Source organism: Pseudopodoces humilis, chromosome 13 (assembly GCF_049639895.1).
Source record: "Pseudopodoces humilis isolate 2021_Gansu_Grassland_sample_001 chromosome 13, ASM4963989v1, whole genome shotgun sequence".
NCBI classification, from domain to species: Eukaryota; Metazoa; Chordata; class Aves; order Passeriformes; family Paridae; genus Pseudopodoces; species Pseudopodoces humilis.
The window spans coordinates 8,516,540-8,537,827 of NC_142212.1; the positions used below are offsets into that span (position 1 = coordinate 8,516,540).

The 21,288-nt window shown below is 36.1% G+C and overlaps 1 protein-coding gene across 6 annotated transcripts in view; it reads right to left on the minus strand.

Moving 5' to 3' along the window:
* The window catches only part of ERC2 (ELKS/RAB6-interacting/CAST family member 2), a 408,254-nt gene that overhangs the window by 374,946 nt on the left and 12,020 nt on the right, over positions 1 to 21,288 (minus strand). For all 6 annotated transcript variants that reach the window (XR_015773654.1, XM_088061786.1, XM_088061785.1 and 3 more), the window contains exon 2: positions 15,643 to 16,442. Coding sequence is in view for 5 of the 6 variants with exons in the window: in XM_088061786.1 (XP_087917912.1) it covers positions 15,643 to 16,299 (657 nt within the window). In the remaining variant the exon portion in view is untranslated. The remainder of the gene's footprint in view (positions 1 to 15,642; positions 16,443 to 21,288) is intronic.

The window sequence follows — 21,288 nt, forward strand, 5'->3', positions numbered from 1 at the left end:
AATAGCAAGTAAACAGGGAATTATTAATATACAAAATACAATTAATTACCAACTTCCTTCTTCCTGCTTACTTCACAGTCCTGAAAATAGAGCAGTGTAAGGCTATAGAGAGTGTGTTCTGCATCACTTTCTCAAAACTTATGTTTTACTTTAGAATAGGATTTTGAAGACCTTAAAAGAATTTCACAGCATGAATTCAATAGCTAAATTTAGCGAGATCTGCTCCCAATTTCCCCAGGCATTTTTCACAACCTCCCTTCAAAGCATTAAGTACAAGCTTGCACAAACTAATTTTAAAGAGAACATTCTTCTCTATCTCAAGAAAAGATATATGAAAATATGTTGCTTATCTCAAAAGTGGCATTGTTTGGGTACCAGTCACTCCAAGGAAGGAAAAATCAGGGCCTTTACACAGCCCTGCATCCTTCATGTGTCAAGCCCATCCAGATGTACTCACAAGTTACCCTCCTATCTGCTATTAGATGGGGGTTTTTTCTTTATTAAAGTACAAAAAGCAGCAGTTGCCAAAGAGATAAAGAAACTACCAAAAATCACATTCACAATTTTGCAATTCACTCTCATTTTTATTGCCATGTATTTATAGTTCCACCAATATTTTTATTCCATAGCCTTCATCTCCCACCATACATTCATTCAGTGCTGACAGACATGTTATTCCTTAACCATATAAGTATTTATGCCACCAACTTCAGTGCACAGTAAGCAGAATATAAACAGTCTCAGGGCAGAGTAAATTCAATTATAGGCATTCAGCTACAACACAGCACAGACTACCCCATGAAACTTTTTCATTTCTCAATTAAATTTTTCCAAGTAAACATTTCTGCAACCATGTTATGAACATTTTTAAATTAAGGCAAACTTAAAATCATCACTTAATACTTGTATTTTAGATGAGTCATATGTTGCCAATTTTTTTGGTAAACTATTACCTTCTATTTGCCATGCCTCCACAATACCCAGAGTATCTCAAAACCAAGCAGGAACCACCAGAGGCTCCAGGCACAGCAGCCAAGTACCCACGTGCTGCACAGTACAGCTGGCAGGTGACAAATGCTCAGGTGATAAAATTTCTTAGTGGTAGACATGACCTCACCCAAGAGAAACTAATTGAGACCAAGGGATTTGACCCATCAAATACACACTTCTTTCTCCACCTAATGAAATGTTCAAATGAACATTCTAGTATTGCTCTAATATGTCGGAAGAAGGTAGCTTTGTACATGTTAAAAAATAAATCAAACAGAATTAATATTTTGCAAAAAGGAAGTTCAATTAGTATGCGATATAAAGCTAAACTTGCAGAAACATTCCCTATTTCATGTTATAGAAGGAATTACTCTAGGGATTAATTTATGTTCTTATTCACAACCATTTTTCTAATACAGTCATTAAATTCTGTTTCATGAATCACTGTTCTCATCTGGGCTAAAGCAATTAAGTTCTCAAGACAGAACAGTAGGTGAGCTGGTGTTAATTAATATTCCCGTGAGGTGAGCCCAGAGTTTGCCTGTGTCTCCAGTACACCTGAGGTTGGCATTAATCAAGATCATTCTTTCTTGGCATCTCTCTGAAGGAAAAAACTGGGCATTTAGGATCATACTTCCTTCCATCAGCACACACCCTCCACAGGCTATCCCTGCTCTAGTCCCAAGATGTGGTGCTACCTTCCCTTGTAACCAGAATTTCACCCACAAACTGCAGTGCTTCCAACCCAATCCACCTGAAGGAGTCAACACATGATCTTAGCAATTTCAGCTGAAGGTAAAGTCTGATAACACAGGAAATAAGACAGCCTGTACATGTGGCACTTGAGACAGCACCTAAGACATAAGGAAAACATTTCTGAGTTTGTACCAAACCCCAAAAGAGCAGTTCTGGCTGTTTCTGTATGTCAGCTATATTTTTCCTCCCTTCTAATGCCTTGTCATTGCCCTACTGACAAAAAATTAACCAAAAAAAAAAATAAGACACTTGTGTCACCATTGGACACAAAATGATTCATACGGATGCAGCTCAAGGTGTGGTGAAAGAACAAATAAATGAGAATTCTTTCAGTATTTATAGGTTTCCAACCATGACCAGGGATTGGATAGTCAGGTCACCACCTTCCCAACTGCACTGGCCCTGAGAGACATCCATCAAAAGGCATGTCTTTAATGGAATGTATAAACAATTATGTTAATAGTTACTTTCCTGGGAAAGTGGCTAGAACTTGTGAAAAACAATATTGAAAGGCCTGAGTCTCAGGGTGACAAACTCGTTTGAATACTTCACTAGTTCAGCTTCTGGCATGAAGAAGGCTAAGAAATTCCTCTCTTTTATTCTCCCCAGAAGTGTTTGGAGGGTTTTTATAAAAAACATTTAGTTGTGCTTCAAAAAGAGTTCTATGTTTTCCCATTATGCTAGGTTATATTAGGTAAATATAGACTATTCTTGTTTCTCCTGTTGTTTTAAATTTGTTATGTTAGTTTATTCATATTGTGTGTAAAGTTCTACTCCAGTAGGCACAGTTAGGAAGGTGTACTAACAAAGAAAGATTCTAATCCCTTCTGCTATATTAACAGCCAGAAAATACTAAAATGTTGTAATTTTTAAATCTTAAGATCTTCCTTTAGTTCATTAATTCAAAGTTCTCAGAAAAAATATGCAACTTCTAAGTATTCTTGCACAAAATTGGAAAATCTTGAAAGTTTCAATAAAAGAAGCTCTTCCATCTTGTAACAGTTCATGGAATAAAAGAGATATGCCCCACAAGGTGGAGGGAACCAAACAAAAACAAAAACCCAAACCCCTGAGATTGCTAGTTTCCCAGTACAGGAGCAGCAGTCTTGCAAGTACTTTTGTGTGTCAAGACATTTTTAATCTCACAAAGAAGGATGCTGGAATTGCCAAAGGCTGCCAACCATCTAATGGAAGCAAAGAACACTACAGATATCTAAGACTCAATGTAAAACTGGATTTCAATAAATGGACTTCTCTAAAGTGCTTCCATACTTCTATGGTACTCTGAGAATTGTCAGAAGAAATATCTTATTACATTGGTCCACTTCATTGCAAATAATGTCACTCATTCTTTAACATATTCATGATTCAGCTTAAAACAAAAACAGGGGCTCACCATGAAAAGTCAGAGATGCTACAAGGGCTGTGAAAAGGAATCCAATGTGCCAGACACACAATGTGCTAGGTGCCAGCACCTATTCCAGACACTTGTGCAATTTTCATTAGTAATAATTCCATTATCATGGGAAAAGCTACTTATGCTCAGGCATACCTGAAAAGTTAGTCAAGGTATACCAAGAGCGTAACAGAATAGAGTTAGTTGCAACTTAGAATGTTACTCTGCAAATTCCAGATCATCAACTACAAGTGGAAAAAACAAAAAGGCAAATTAAATTCACAGTAAGGAATCAGATACACCAAAAAGAAATCACTTCCTGTATCCCTTTAGGCATAATCACTGTTCTGATGTCCTACTTACATGAAACCTCCCAATTTATATTTTAGTAATCAATGACTATAAAGAGATAAATTTCAATACAGGATAATATTAGCAAAAGATAAATGAGAATATTTATTTAGTGAAATTTATAGTGGTCTTAAAGGTCAGCTTTGGGATCAGTTTTGGTAAGATTTAATCACTGAATACCTTACAGCACAGCAAGAAACCATGCAACTAAAACAGTCTGAGCTGATGGAAAGCTGATGTGATATTTCACACCAGAAAAATCAAAGCCTCCGTCACTAAAGTATAAAAATACTTTTTCGTGATTGACAAAGGCAAATTAAGTTATTTGATGGCAGAGATCCATATTCAAAAGCAATGCAGGAATGAAATTCATATGCTTAGATGCTATGAAGCCTTTGCCAATAGCATTTCTGAACATCAAGTTTTTCTCTAGATCCAAGAGGCTAAATCCAAAAAAGAACATATTTATCCAGTGAGTATTTCCAGATGCCCAGACATGACAGAGCATGAACTCCTTCAGCTGCTATATAGGGGCTTTTGTTTCTGAAATAAAACCTCCACAATTTACTTCTCAAATACAGACACTTCTAAAGCATTTGCTCCTTAAATACTTAGTACAGCATAGCTAAGTTATTTTAAAGATTCTGTACAAAGAACTGAATGCTCCCCTTTAAAAGGAAACATTGCTGAGGCTTCTTGGTTTGCTGTGTCATTCAGGTTTTGCCCAGCTTAAAGGAGATTGTAAACTAAAATAGAATAGCACTATCAAAATCATGAGACTGTGTTCAGACTTACTTATTTCATTATTTAGATACTAGATAGGTAAAAAGAGTAAATTGCTGAGGCAAAACAATCCACAAGATAAACATCAGAAAATGGAAAGACATTAAAAGAAAAAGCTGTATCATCTCAACAACAGAGACAGATTAGGAGACTTACTTCATATACAAGAATTATCAATTTAAAATGTAAATTATTACAGTGTAGCTGTGCACAGGCAGAATTTTAAAATACCAGTAGAGCAAATGTGCACACATATATTTATTCTTTCTAGTATTTATCACAACTTGCTCTGTTTTCCCTCAGATTTTTATCTAGCAGCCTGGTATATGGAATTGTGAAGTGCAGAAGCGTGCACCCTGGCACACTATGAAAAGTGCTACTACATTTGTTCAGCACTACTGTGCAAATTGTCAAAGCTACTTCTGGGTTGTCCTGAATTCTTGCCTTTCTTCTTTCAGCTGTTTTACATGTGTTCCTAGAAGATAAGTAAACATTTCAGTATAATTTATTGAAATACAAAAAATATTAATATCTTATTTGAAATAAAGCTTCATCTATATTTGATGTTATAGGAAATCTTCTCTGTGAAGTCTCTGAAATCTCCTGAAGTTGTGATTTATCCCACAGAATAGCAGGAGTTGTGACACATATTGGTCCAAAACCAATCAACTTCTGGCTAAAATTCAACAGAAAAGCAAAAGGAAGTGACTTCATAAAACAACATACTAGTTAAGTTAACCATTCTAAATTATGAAGTTCACTTTAATTGTATGGTCTGCACTGGTTTTAAGCATCTAGCAGTTGCAAAGGCATTGATCTGAAGTTCATTGTTTGCCTCTGCAGGTGACATGAGAATATTCCCCTTCCCTATTCTCCTATAACAGCTGTAGGAAATGCAATTCACACCCAAAGACAGAATCACTTCTTAAAAGAAACTACCTCTTTACCAAATTTGTTTGGGTTTTCTTGCTTCACAGCTAAAGCATTATGTTTCACAGTTCCAGAATACTCTTATAATATTAAAGTTCAACGAATCATTCTGTTTGGAGTCTTTACTAACTGCACTTCTTAGTGCTTTAAAGAAAGGAACATTTCAAGCCATGGTTATTTCATGTAACAGTTCTCTTTTGGACTGTTGGTGGGGTCTTGCTTTTTTATTGGTTTAAAGCGTGGTTTATTCTTTCCAGAATTTGCACCAAATTTTTTTCCTTCCTCTATGGCCTATGAACTGCAAATTTTAAGTTTTTCCATCCAAAAAACTGATGTCTGACTGCGTACTTGAATCATCTGTGTACATCTGGAAATTCACACTATAAGCAGCAAGTTCAACAGCTTGAACCGATACTATTTATTTTCCCTTATTCATTTGTTAGAGAAAGTAAATTCACTCAAAAGAATTTGTTGCAGACTATCAGGACGTTCCTCTTCCCTGAACTGCAAAGAGAGAAGGATGAACCCATTTCACAATGGTCATTTTAAAGGTTTAAAAATACCTACAATTCTTCTATTGTGTCCAAATCCATGTTCCCAAATGCTTGTTTCAGTTAAGTGCTGGTTCTGCAGCAGAGCACTTCCCTCCATGCCCTTCCTCATGGGCAGATAATATGGGAAAAGGGAAGGACAAACTCTGGGGAACAGGAAACATTGCCTTTTCTCCTCTCTCCTCACATCTAAGCTCTTTATCCTCTCACATGTGGGTGATGCCTGCTACAGCTCTTCCCCTGCACAGTGAAACAGGAGCACTGCTTTTAATGACCACAGGATTGAAAATGAGCACATGATGAAGAGGAGAGTTACTTTTGAATTTGGGAAAAGGAGGTGAGTAGCGACACTGTCCTCAGAATTCCTACCTCAAGACACAGAAGACTAAATTTAAGAGTCAAAGAAAATGCATAGTCAAAGCTGAACAGCACATCAGAGGAGAGGGGGATAATAATGTACATGTAAGATGTGTAAATGGTATAAATAAGGAGTTTATACAAATTGACTCACTCTTCTTAATCACACATAATCCTGCCAGTAGCCTTTTGCGAGCTGAATTAAAAACAAAAACAGCAGCAACCCTCATTATGTGTTTTTCCTGAATTTTCTACCATCTGGCAAAAATGAGTTAGTCAATAAAACAAAAGGAAATTCATAGCAAAATAGATTTACTATAGTTTTTGCAGTAAAATCTGTTTGTTTCTACACATTCTAGAATTCTTTATCTGTTAAGATTACTATTAAAAATGGATAATTTCTTTATTCTAGAAAAAAAGTATTACAAAAAAAGTCTTAAAGGCTAAAATTTGTTGTAGACACTATTAAGCCAGGATTATGGAGGAAAAAAAAACCACACCACATATTTCCACAGTAGTAGAAAAAAATTATCTTAAGACACTAAAAAAAACCCCAACCATTCAGATTATATAAAGACAGAATGAAAAAAATATTTATGGATATATATATAAATATATTGCCCAGGGCAAACACCAAACACTGTATTAGAGCTAAAATGCACTATTGACCTACTCAAGATAGTGGAATTGAATGGCAAATTGTGCTGTTCACTGCAGTGACAATATCATCAGTATGCAACATTCTGATGAAGCAGCTATGCAAGTGTAAAACACCTGAAGTACCCTAAACATGACACTGACAATTTAGGAAAAACAGCAGACGAGAAGAATGTGAGCAATTGCTGGTTGGCACGGAAATAAAGTGACTTTGCAAGTGCTCTGTGCCCCTTCCTGCTCAAGTCCAAAGTTCTGCAGAAAAAGAATGAGCTGGCAGAGATCAGAAGGCATTAAACCACACACTTGTCAAAGCACAAACTTTCAGGTTGGGATATTAAAACAGTCACAACTCACAGAGTAGAACTTGAAATAAATTAAATATAATTGAAACACTCCTTTTACAAAATTCTACAAGCTGAATAACCCATTCCAAATGGATGTTCAAATATTGATAGAATGCTCTGAGAGCTATTAAGGGTAAACCTTCCTCAGAATATAAAGAGAAATTTCACACACAATGGGACTTGTTTTTAAAATGTATCTAATACAATGCTCAGCTTCACAAATTTTCAATTATCTAAAACTTATAAGAGGACACAAAAAGTTAGCCTGAAATAAACCAGCCAGCTGGACAATAATGCCAGTCTCCAGAACTGGCAGATGTGTGCAGCAAATGCAGAGAGAAGACTGGTGGAGAGAAAGGTCAGGGGAAAGGCACCTGCACAAAGTAGTTGCAGAAGTTGGTACCAATTTGGTGTGAAACAAAGGTGTCTTCCTATATCCAAACTACTTCTCTCCTTTTTTGAGTGGGTTTTAAGATGTGTTATAGTACTTGAAATATTAATTATGTGACACTGTTACAAAATTTGCCATAAAATATTTAATATAATAAATATGGCACTATTTCTTTTTAGTATGTTTTATCCCCAAGTTATTCCAAAAGCTTAATTCAAGGATATCAGATAAAGAGTAGATTCTACTTCACACGGTTGAAACAATTCAACTGGATACAGTTGGGAAATGAACACCTAGAAAAACTGGGGAACAAAATTTGGTTTTCAAATACTGTTTCCAATTATATCAAGCTACCACGTTCTTCTGAGACCACTGTGACATTAAAAAAAAAAAAGGATTTCCTCTAGTTGAAACAAGTATGAAAAATATATTCCTAAAGATAATCTTGTTTTCCTGTAAATTTGCATAATCTTTCCTCCAATATTTGATTCTATGTTTAGCCATCAATGCACCACTTCTCTACACAACGAGGCAGTGCTTTATACAAGACCTGAAAATGATAATGCCCTGGCCCTATTTAACACAAAATCACTGGTGCCTCCAATTCATGCTTTATTGTTACATCTATAAACATCTTTAAGAAAAAAATCTTTTCTCTAAAATGTTACTTATAAATATTTTTTTCTTGGACTTTGCCTGACTGGCACTGCTTGTTAATTCTGCAGTCCTGAAGCCAGGACAGTGCTGTGTATTCAGGTGGAAAAGTCTATCACAAGCATCCTTATCTAATTGCTCAAGTTCTCAGTCTGACAGTTCTCCCTCTTCTAGGGATGAGTTGCCTCAACAGGATGAAGAATGCCTCCTTTGGCTTTCTTAAGCAACTTCTGTGATTTCTACCCCTTAGTTCTCTCCTCCCCCTTCCTTTACTGCACCAGGGAATCTGAAGACAAAAATATCTCTCAAGTGTAAGGAAAGTACTACATCTTTCATATACAATTATGCAGCTCATTCATTCCCATATTTCAACCACACCATGAATGTACAAGTTGTAAATAGAAAAATATACTAAAAGTAAATATACTAAATATATTAAAATATACTAAAGTAAGTTTTATCTACCAGAGGGTGATGTAGGAAGTGGTGGTTAACCAATGATGAAAAATCATGCCAAATCTCTCTTGTAGCAAACTTACACCAGCATACAACCCAATGAGCTTCCGAAAACAAATTCTTTAGGAAGAACTTCAGATTTCCAGACAATTGCAGTATCATTCCAGTGGTATATTGTAATTTTCATTACAGTATTAATTATAAGAAATAGTAAAGGTTGTGGGTTTATTTTTGATTTTTCAAAATATATATTGAGACAGATAAGACAATATAATATGTACCTAATTGCATTCATGTTAGCATTAAATTCACCACAAACCTCAATTTTTCTGTAGGTAGCACATACTCCATAGCCCAGAGCGCTGGGCTGACAAGAAGGTACATTTTCAGAATGACATGGAAAGAATTTTGGCTTCCAAATAAAGGGTAGTTGGTAATTTTGATTTCCCTCGAGATACAGCTTAGTTTCTGTCACTCAGGTAAGAAATTCAGTGACCACTGAGTGCAAAACACTGATTATCACAACCTACTTCATTAATAGAACAGCAGGCTGTTATTGCAGACATGTTGATTGCAAACAGTGATTTTTCAAGTTTGCATTGAAAAATTTTATTTATGCTTTGGTGTATCATGATTTAAATATAACCCACTAGCTCACCTCCACCTTCTAGAGGATTCAGAGGGAATGTAATACCACAGTATTTGTGCATTTCTTCGCTGAATTAGTTAAGACCATTATGCTTTACCAGGTACCTGACAGTTAATGTTGCACACAAGAAAAAGTTCACTCTAACAGGACTATTCTTTCAGCCTTTCTACCTACAAATTGCAAAAGCTATACGTCAATTTACACAGTTCAAATCAAAACATGTAGAAAAGATCTCATTTTCAAAGCACAGCTCCCTGCCTCTTTCTGTGATTCTCTCAATTTAAATGAAGGCTTTTGCAGTTAAGACTTGTACTATATACAATTAAATGGAAACTTGAGTGAGTTCAAAAAGCAGGCCTTGTTTTTGAGCAGGCCTCAAAATTTCCCTGGTTATCTTTAGTATCATGGCCCCCTCCTTATCAAATTCTACTCCCCACCAGAGCCAGGAACTTTTCCTTCTCATCAGTAACAACCAAGGGCAACACCTGCCCTTCTGGCACAGCTCACTCACTGCTCCTCACCAACTACACCCATCCCTCCTCAGGGAAGAGTCCTGCTGTTTTGTCCTCTTCCCATTTCACAGATATTATTTTCAATATAATAAGAAAATCCACTGATCTCACTCTGCTTTCCCATTCAGGTAATGACCACTTGATCTATTCTGTGTGGTTAAAAGCTTAAGCGCCTTGCAGCATTTAATAAATGAAGTAAAGAAGAAATATTTTGCACTTACCTAAATTGCCATCAATGTACATGAGTTTGTGACGAAAACAGTGGAAACATGCAAAATAAAGTTAAAATCAACAAGTATGCATGCAGCTCAAGACAAATACATCTTTAAAAAGCTGAAAAAGCAAGAAACAACAGTACAGTGAAAAACATAAAATAAGGTGAATGGATGTGATGAACCTATTGGCTTTACAGACTCATCCTAAAACACCTTAAGAAGCTTTCATTGGTTGCAAACATTATATTAAAATTTGACTTTGGAAGTATTTTTTTCTTGAAGAGACCCATTTAGTAAAAATACAGCAAATTTCTTTTTTTTTTTTAAAGATTATTAATATGAAAACATACCTGAGGTAGCTTGGTAAATTACAAGCACAACATTTCTGTTCCTCAGGCTCCTAGCTTTGAGTTGTGTAACCATATGCTTCATTAATATTCACAATACGCTTCAAAATCCCTTGTTTCACACATTCGCACAATAAGATGGGCTGAAAAGTATTTGTACCCCAAAAAATCCTCCTCAGACCACATCTGGTATTACCAAACAATAAAAGGTCCTTTTCAACTAGTAATCAAGTGCATACTTTGACACATTAAGGAAGGAAATACCTATCTATGAACTCACACTAAATACCCAAGTGTTGATAACTCCCTGCATGTTCCACTAAAATGAACCCACAAAAATTTCAAAGGGCTTAAACAAAATATCTAAAAAAATTTTTTTTTTTAATAATGTATACCTTAGCCTAATCAGTGTTTTACTAGGAACATAGTTTAATTAGTACAGAGAAGGGAAACACCATGTCAGAATATTTTTTAGTATATTTTCTTTTATTGTTCTATTTAGATACTTGTCATGAATCAAAGTGAAAATGAAGAGCACGTGAAGTAACATTGAGGAGCTACTCACAGTTCTAATCATGAATACACACTCCCTTCTCTGCTGATTATTTTATCAGCTCCATTCTGCTAATTGCAGCATCTGAATTATTCGTATTGCTACAGATGGACAAAAGTTATTCTAAGAAACTGCTTCAAGAAAATTTTGTATTCAAAACTATAAGCCTCAGAGGAACTTACTTACTGCTTACTATCCTTTTTATCCTCTCACCATCTCATTAATAAATTCCTGCAGTATCAGGATAGGAACTAAACTTCAAAAGATCAAAACTCATAATATGTTTTCAAAGAACACATTAAATCAATTAAAATTACCTGGTTTTCTGTAGGGGAAATAAGGATCATGCTCACCCATTTATTTCCAAGAACATAAAACCATGCCATGACTGAAAAAGAGCCACTGTTCATTGCACCCAGTGCCCATTTTTTATTAATTACATAGTAGTAAATGATGACATTTTTAAGTAGGTAAAATGAGTTTATTTTGTGCAAACGGGCTTAATATGAACTTTAAAAAAATGTCACGGTGATTCAGTTTTTGTAATGCCATAAAAGCAGCATATCAACTAATAAACATTAATGTATTGTATTAGAAGCAGCTAATCCAAATCAATAAGTTAGTTTTCCCTCTTGACAGACAGGCAACAACCTTGGAAATGAATATTGCGGAATAATGTCTTCTCAGCACTTCCTACCTCCTGGCCTTCTGCTTTCCACTGAAACCTTCTACACTAACTCTTCTACACATTACACATGATTAGAATCTTCTATTCAAGTCAGAACAGAGAGAATATCTAGCTACCTAGCAAAAAAAAAAAACCAACAAAATCTCTGTTTGAGACATTGCAAACAGATGATTCCAAGATGAAGAAGCACTTTAAATAGTTAAAAACATGTAGAGTACATCCTGTCACTATGTATATCAACACATACATAATTCCAGTCAGTATTCCACTCCTACTCTTCACAAAGAATATGAAGAACAAAAGACAACTAAATGTGGGCTGTGATATCAAAGTGCAGGTGCTGAAAGCATACACTTCCAAAAATATAATAACTTTCAAAAGAAAAAAGGAATGTCCAAGTTACTGTCTATAACTTCCTCATGGATCTCTTTCTGCTTCCAAAAGGTGTAATTTTATCAATTTTCCTTTTTAAACAGATCCTACTATTTCAACCTAATTCATTTATTTAGCAAATATATTTTCATTTATAATCCTACTTTCCAGGATGTTTTTAAGCCTTTCCAATCGAGACATTATCTGGATGGATAACATATCCATCCTTTAGGACACTGATGAAAGCCTCAAGCACATGACAGATCCCTACCTACTGGAAATCTTTCCAATTTCACCATGACTCATTGATGATTACACTTTGACATAGGCTTCCAATCAAATAGTCCTCCACATAGCAGCAATTTCCTGTCATGCTTCCCACCAACTCACTAAAGGGAAATCTTTTGAGACAAAGTTTTGTTAACATCATTATGTTACTACTTTTTTTCCATCATGCATAAGCTGTGTTTTCCTGTCATCCAAAAAAAAAAAATCAGACTCCTTTGACATTATTTTTGACAAATCCATATTGGCTGTTAGTGTATTTTTTTATTCCACCCCCATATTTAGAAATAGCTAACAATTTTTAAAAATACAGCTTCTAAACAATTTTTTGGGTTTTGCGAGATTTTTTTAGAAACCACTATAAAAATATGAAATAGATTTCAGTCATTCTCTCATTTCGATTCTCTTTTGTCAGGAGGATAGATTTGCCCTTCTCCAGTCTCCTGGGAATTCCCAAGCTTTGCATGGAGACCCAGGAATCCAGGCAGGGTCACTTTCATCATGGACAGCCAGTGTGAAAACACTTTTTAGTGTTTCAGTATGAAACAACTCAGTTTTTAGGAAAGTTTTATAAGCCAGCAAACCTCAGACACACAAGGGCAGACTGACCTCTTTTAGGATAGATGAGATAGAGCTTTTTTGGTTCTTTGAAATTACAGCTTTTTGATGACTCTAATTTAAATCAGTTGTTTGAAAGAATCAATAAGCCCCTGGAAAAAGAGTGACAAACAAGCTGACAGCCAGCTTGAACTTCCAAAGCCATTCCCTCAGAAAGGCTCCTCTCCAAATGCTTACAAGGAAAGAAAGCAGCAATTGCATAAGAGGATGGGTGCTTTTATACACAAATATTTGATTACAAGAGAGGAAATAGCAGAAACACATGGTTGACTCCTAAAACCAACAGAAGGTCCCCATGGAGTTTTGCTGCAACCTGTGGCTGGGCTTTGTACTGACTGACACTTCCTGAGTAACCCAGAGAACTGCAATCAGTAAGATGACTAATTTTCCTCATGGTGTTTGGTTATTCAGGGCAGTAAAGACAAAAACCAAATGCAAAGAGGAATTTTGTAAGACTAAGCAAATAGAGGCTGGCAGATGAAATTCAGGGAGATAAGAGTGGCACATAAGTGAAAATAACCCTGCCTTTAAGCATAACAAGCTGGGATCTAAACTAGTTAGAATTAATGGAGAGGTTTTTTCAGCTATGATAAATGTTTCCATTAAGATATTAGCTTAGTACTCAGCAGCAGCAAAAATAAATGCATCCAAAACTGGAAAGAACAAACTAATTGTTGTGAATTCCTGTGAGAGACAAAGAATAAAAGGGCAAACACTACAACATCACCACAACTGATTTTACACCTTATCAAAAAACATAAGATCTTCTGGTGTCCTCACCTCAAAAAAAAAAAAAATCCCCAACATGTAATAGGCCTGAAAAACATTTTGTTTCACAAGGAATTATCACACATGGTAAGATTCTCCTGTCTGGGAAAGAGCTGAGGGAGGGATGTGATGATGGCACTGTCAAGTCCTAAGAAGCACTGAGACTGGCACCAGACATCAACTATTTATTACTTCTTTCGAGGAGCATGAAATCCTAGCAAAAGCAGCCAAAGCCTAGTGCAAAACCAAATAAAAAGCAGTGGTTCTTCACAGGTATGTTGGGCTGTAAGAGCCTGCAGACACCAGTATTTTAAACAGGTCCAAAAAAGAACTAGCTGAATTTAAAGCCCACTGAGTTATTAAGCACAAAAAACCAGCAGCTGGATCACAAGGAATACTCTCTGAGGGATACCACTATATACTTGGCTTCTTTTGTGAATGTTTGGACACTGTTAGCAATGGAATACTGAGCTACCCAAACTTTATGTTATTGTGTTATAAAGTAAGGATTCATGTTAAATATACACATTGGACAAAATACATTGTTTTTGCCAGGTTTGCTGTTAGAAGATAAGAGTATTTGTCAAAAAGATACAACATGAATGAACTCATAACTGAGTTACTAGTTTACTTTCCCCTCAAGATAAGAAAAAACAGCTTTTAGGGGAAAAAACAAACATAACCTCATTGCTGTGTGATGAAGTCTCTAAACAGCAGATTCAAATTGCAAATGTCAATATAAGATATTAATGTGACATTTCCAAAAGAAATACATGACAGTGTATTAGAATATTTCTTCTCCTAAAGTGACACCAACTACCACCATTAAAATATCTAACCAACAAAGTTTTTGGAAAACAGAACCCTCACCATGCATCTTTTTGGTAATGCTGGTTTCAAGCTGCATCCTAGCACATGTTCTAAAAATAATCAGCAACTACTACTGTCAGTCTGGATACAAAAGTTATACAAGAAAGTAACAAACCAATAATTCATGGGACTGAATTCCTGATGACAACCCAGTCTGTTTCCCACTGAAGTGAGCGGTAACAGACTTGTCAGCTCTGTAGATATTTAAGTTCATGACATGCCTAAAAGGTGGAAAGTTTGCTGAGAAGCTCTAATTGATCCCAAACTTAGTAGTAAACTAAAAATCTCAGTTGTTGCTGCCTGCCAGTTAAGAAGTTTAGATTTAGAATCTGGAAGTGAGAGAAACACAGGACTGTGTTTTTGTCTGTGGAAAGCTAACAGATGGTCTAAAAAGGAGCAGCTTTAAAATAAGACCAGAAGCCAAAAAGTGTGTGGAAAAAGGAAGGATCATTTTTTTTATTTATTCTGTGCTGCTGTTTTGTATAGCTTTGTATATATAGCTGTATATTTGATATAGCAAAGTCTCCAAGTCTGATTTTACGCATTTATCCATCCAGATTAAAATATTTGAATCTTTTTATAACTTCAGGAAAATAATGTTACATCATGAATAGAAGTACTTGAAATACAATACATATTTACAAGATACTCCTTTTCTACAATGCAGGTCTCTGAAATGTTACTGAAAACTTTCACCTCATTCTGTAATGCAGAAGTACAGAAAGGTGAATAGGAGGATTTATCTCCTTTTAGCTTAAAAACTGTTAAGCCCCTGTACAGCTTCAACAAAATATGCCTCTGGGTGTTTATTTATACTTTTTCAAAAGTGGCTCATTTATCTCTTCAGAAAATGTTGCCTAGACAACATTCAGATGGTTGTTGCAAAAAAAAAATCCCTAGAGAGTTTCAAAAGTAAGAGAAAGGGTAACAACAATCATTTTCTCCATCAAAAAATGTGAAGCGATGCTGCATGAAGGAAATTATAATCTGCATGTGGATTCTCAGTGCGCTTTCCTGAAGTTTAGCAGTCAGAAGCAGATATACCACAACATACAGTTCTTGTGGCAAATATCAAATTTGGATACAGTACCAAAAGCAAAACATCAAGTGCTTGGTTGTAAATCAACACAAACTTTCATAATTAATTACCTGATTTTCTTCATGAGAAACTCTCATCTGTTCTTTAAGAACTGACATTCTAGCTGCTTCTTCTTTCCTCAATACTCTCTCTTTCTTTAGCTCAGGACTCCAGAAAGTTTTGATGCTGTTCATAGAGGATCCCAGCTTGCTGTCCTTAATGTCTAGTTCTTTTCTGAGAAGGTCATTCTCCCTCTGTAGATCCTTAAGCTGAGCCTGCAGATCTGACATGGTGCTATCTCTAACCTGTCTCAGCATGGAAGGAACCTGGTGGTGGTGGTGGTGTGAGGATGTGGTCAGCCCTCCGTGCTGGTCAGCGTAAGAAAGGACATCTGTATGTGACAGTCCAGCAGAAGCAATATTGGGGCTGCTCCCCATGGCTGTGACTCGGCCACCATACACAGCTCGATTTGTAGCCCTTCCAAGAGTCATTGTGCCCTTTGGGAAAGTAGTAGAAGCTACACCCTCGTGGTCACTCAGGTACATTGGTCCAGATGTTGCATAGGCTGCGTTAAGGGACTGGATGTTCTCCATGGATAAAGTCTTCCCTGTCCCCCCTCCTCCCCCACTGCTGGTTCGCCTGTGACCCAGGCGAGGGGACCTTGGCAAGCGGGGAGACCTGGCGGGACTTCCTTCCAAGTTGCTGATTGTTCTTGCACTTCCATACATTTTTCTTCTACTTTGAGGTACTATTTATTAAGAAACTAGTAACGCTAAAGTTGAATATTAAATTTATAATTCCAGCTAGAAATACTGGCAATTTAACTGCATTCTTCCAGTAGGCAAAATCTGGTTTTCCTCCAAAGACAGACCTGAAAAAAAAATATTATAAAATTAAGTTTTCATTTCTGAAAATAAACTTACAAGTAATCACCATATATCAGAAAAAATAACTTCCCAGAGTAGTAACTTCAAAAATAAAATCTACTATATATCTTATATTTAGTATGATTAGTTAAAAATGCATTTTCAAATTTATTTCAATCAAAACTCCTAATTTATTTCTTGCTAGAAAACTTCAAGCTAAAGCTTGTTAAACTAAGTTGGAATGAACAACATGGGGCCAATAACAGATCTTAGCTAGTATGTTAATGGACTTAAATGACTGACAATAAGAAATTTTTATAAAGAACATTATTTATTGTTGATATTAAGAAGTACCCTCTTAAAGCCTCCAGAATTCATTCCCAAGGCAAACCGGTATAAAGGAATTTGTTGATTTACTTTTTCAAGTTCTGGCATTTTAACATCACTGTCCAAATCTGTCCCTCTTCAGCTGTCATGCAGCATTCAAGAGATGACCCACAGCTTGATCCACCACAAGAACTTGTGCAGCTTTTCTGCAGTCTCAGCTTCAACACATTGACCAATAAAAAAAAATTCTCATCATGGTGACTAGGGCAATGCAACCGCTTATCCTAATTCTGAAGTGCCAGCCGTCCTCTGGCCAAATAACTCATCAAGCCCTCTGAAAAATCCATCCTTGTATCCTTCTTAGTTGCCTGAAATAATTCCATAGCTCCTTCAAAGACATGAGACCAGAGCTGAAGATCATTTTCCTTCTACTGGCTCCAGGCCGAGCCTGAGCAAAAGCAACAACCAATCTTCTAAACTGATAGAAGTCACCTCACCTTCTCACTCACTCAATTAAAAAAAAGCACAAACATAACAAAACACCCCGAAAACAACACTACACTCTGGTCTGCTGAAATACTGCTAGCAGGAACTGCCAGTGTCAATTTAAACTGCACACAAGAAAATATTTTTAGATACAGCAGATATGACACATGGCCAGGCAGTGGGGTTTGGTATAAATTTGTTGATCCTCAGAAGGAGAGGTACAGAATATTATATCTTATATCACATCCACACTGTTTTTCCTTTTCATTGTACAGTCTGATAAATCACTAATTTCTGTTTCTTGCTTAGAGTTAGTTAATAACTTACTTAGCCTTCTGTTTATGTCTCTGATATGCATTTTTAGATACTTGTTTTGCCTTTTAGAGCTTATTAGTTGTGGTCTTTCTTTTCTCAACTTGTGTGATGTTTTAGAAGTCCTTATCTCATATCAGAGAGCACTTACCTTGCTTAGCACTCCAGTGCCTACCATTGAGCTCTACTGAAAAAAGGATCTTCATTCCTTATCGAAATGGAGGCTAACTTCTCACTAAACTTCATTAATAATGTTCAAATGCTGACTGAACATTGTAACTTCCATAAGCTTGTGAAAATTCTGAAAGCAACATTAAAAGAGAAGCAAAACACTACCAACCAAAGTGGTATTACTGCCACAGCATTTTCAATTTATTTTCCCCCTAGAAGTATTCTAATCAAAATAGAGATCTCTGTGCTGTATACACAAACACATTGATGATATGTTTGATTTTATTGTTTTAATGGGCTACTAAGGACAGCTCACAGACCAAAATATGAAAACCCTGACTTAAAGAAATTCTTAAGAGTTTCTCCATATTCATTTGCAATTTGTTACTTTCTACAACCTGAATTATACAGACTGGCTTTCCTGCAAACACCGCAGAAAAAGGCAAGCACATGAAAATACGCTTTTTCAACATGTGTATTTCTTAAGGATAAAACTGGAGCCTTCCTTTATGGCTGTGCAGTCTGAAACAGTAGCAGCCATACACCATTGCTTTATGAAAGGGGAGAAAAGCACCTACATCATTTTCTGCTCTTTACTGCTTATACATGGAGCCTTCCTAGCTTCAGGAAGACTTACTGTGTGTCTCAACACATCAGGAATTGGAGATATGAAGAAGCAATATCAGCCTCAGGACCTAAACAATTGCCACACAGATCATCATCTACTGCCTGAAGAAAAAGAGAGAGGAGAGATCCCATCTTCCCACAGAACCAGCTGACAGAGCCATTCTAGTTGAAAGTTCGAGTGGACAGGTGAGATATAAACAATTTTATTTTGAAAGATAAATTTATTTTATATTGCTATTTTAAATGGACAGGGAGGAAGGAATACTAATAGTCTCAAGTAATAATTTTTACCCAAGCTGTAGGTGTTGTAGTAACCAGGAAAAAGGAGTCACAAAGGTCATATCCCCCTACAAGCTTCTCTGAGAAAAAAAAGCCACCCAGCTTTGTTCAGTCTGGTAGGGACAGTCTGCAGACCCACTTAGATGCCCACCTGCTTGGCTGAATATTTTCTTATTTTATAGAAATGCCTTTAATGTACATGATGTAAAATTAACCATTATAATCATGAGTCTATTATTCTGCTTTGCGAACAAAGCTCTGTTTTATATGGATCCTTTTAGGATCCATAAAATTAAGCATGCATTTCTCAGCTGGGGGCAGGAGAGCAGGCACCAGACACTTTGCCCCATGCTCTCATCAGCCTTGAAAACCAAGCAAATGTAATACCATTCATGCCAAAGTTCCTCTTGATGCCCATTCCAACTTCAGCTTGCCTTATTTTCCACATTCCTTCCCCACCTGATCACCTGCACCCTGCAGACAGCAACATCGTGGGTTCATATTACCCACATGGCTAAAGTCTGACAACTCATCACATTTGTCTTTAAGCATTCTGTTTTTATAGAAACCTGGAGCATAGAGTTCTAATGTGATGCTACTAGAAGATCTCACTCAGTTTAGTTTCCAAATCCTTACTTCTACATTTAACATAATTACAGAGTTTCCTTGAAATACTATACGCAGTACCCAGTAAGTTCTGATTTTCGCTGGTTACACATTCTTACATGCTGAGGGATGATTTAGGCTTTTAGTGTCCCCTCCTGTGGCCTGAAACACCTAGTCAGCAGGAAGCTTGGGTATCAGCCAAATACTTAATAGCTTCACGCAACTACTTGCCAATATTAACATTGAGCCAAGAGCTCAGACATTTGTAAAAGTACCAAAAGCTTTAAGGAAACCTCTTCTTTAGAGTTAACCTCCCCAAAAAATATATGGTGACAGAAAGGTGCAGAAATTAATCTGATTCCAAACTGTCTAAAACTATTCAGTACAATACAGCTCCGCACATATAAACCAAAACAGGAAAAAAAAAAAAAGAGGTGATATAGAACACAATAGTACTATTTTCTCTGCCAGGACTGCACTTTGAGGCACCACAAAAGGAAGGAGATTCACAGAAAAAGATCTGTTCCATAAAAACATGTCCTAGGAAACAATCATGATTTCTTTAGCTTGATAACATCTTTTAAATACTCTTATCACAATAAAAACATCTCTGCACACAGAAGACCAGGAGCATATGTGTACTAAAAGTAATGACTAAGTCAGAAATATTCCTAGCACTTTATTTTGGTTTACCTAGGTTTTCTACTGCTTTCCTGGTGACACAATACATTCTCACAGCACAAAAATTCTTTTCTTTACATGTTTTTATTATCCATGCTGATGCAAAAGAAAAAAAAAAAAGCCAGCCAGCTGATACAGACTAGATACAGAGAATCCAAATCTGTTGTAGAGATATCCTCCCTTTCTTCATTAATCTGAGTAAGCAGCCAGGCATGTCTTCTCTTAATAAAGGAAAAAAAGAAAAAAAAAAAGTATAAATACAATGCTCTTCATATGGTGTTAGTACAAGACCAGCATTGTTTCTATTAAAAGAACAAAGTACTCTCTTTTCCTGCTTACCAGGCTGACCAAGTTACTTCTTCTCCCCCACCTCCTTTTAATCCAAAAAAAATAATCCCTTTCTTCCTGCTACTCTACTATTTCTTACAAGTTTGAAAAGCAAAGCATACATGACAACTTCAAAAGCAACATTTTCATTTAGGTTCCTTACAGTGTCCTGAATCTGCATTTCTTATGTCAATTTACCTTTTACTACAGTCTGCACAATAAATTTCTTTTCACTAGTTAACAGACATTAATTTAAGAAGAAAATATGAAGGCAAAAGTAGGAGTGAGTGCTCAATATGCATCTAATGATATATATGGTAAATAAAGCTGTCAGGTGCAGTGACAGCAATGAATACTTGTCATGTAATCAGAAAACTCCACCAATTGAAATATTTGCTCAAAATGCCGTATTAAAAATCTTGAAAAGCAAGCAGTTCTGACACCATTATCAGGATTGTCAACTATATTACTCTCAAATGTACTTCAGTGAAGGGTCAACAATACCTTTTTAACTCTTTTATACAAGTTTCATGGTTTAAAACAAGCTTAGCATTCAAGAGACATGCATTTCTCCCAAAGCATTTTACTCTTTATTACAACGTTTGAGACATCGCAATTGTCTTAAAACATCGTAACAGTTAGAAATAGGCTTTAAATACTATAAAGTAGTATTTGAACTCCTGCAGCTGATTCCTCCATTTTTTTCTAACTTTTAAGTTAGGTCTCTGTTGCTCGAACTCCAATTCTTAATGTTTCATCTCTAACACTTCCAGTGAAACAATTGTTTCCTGCAGTCCTGCATATTGCAAGTCTTCCTGGGGTTTCTAAGATGCTTGAGAGGTGAGAAATTTCAAATTTGTTTCATTTTATTTTTCTGATGTTGCATAAAATATTAAAGACCTGAAAATGGATCATCAAAAAAAAAAAGGCTCCTGTAGCCAAGCAAGGGCAGAACCAACACATCTAATTTTAATTGTTATGCCAGAGAACACACTGTATCTTTATAAAAAGCTATAGGGCAGCCTATCTGCCAAA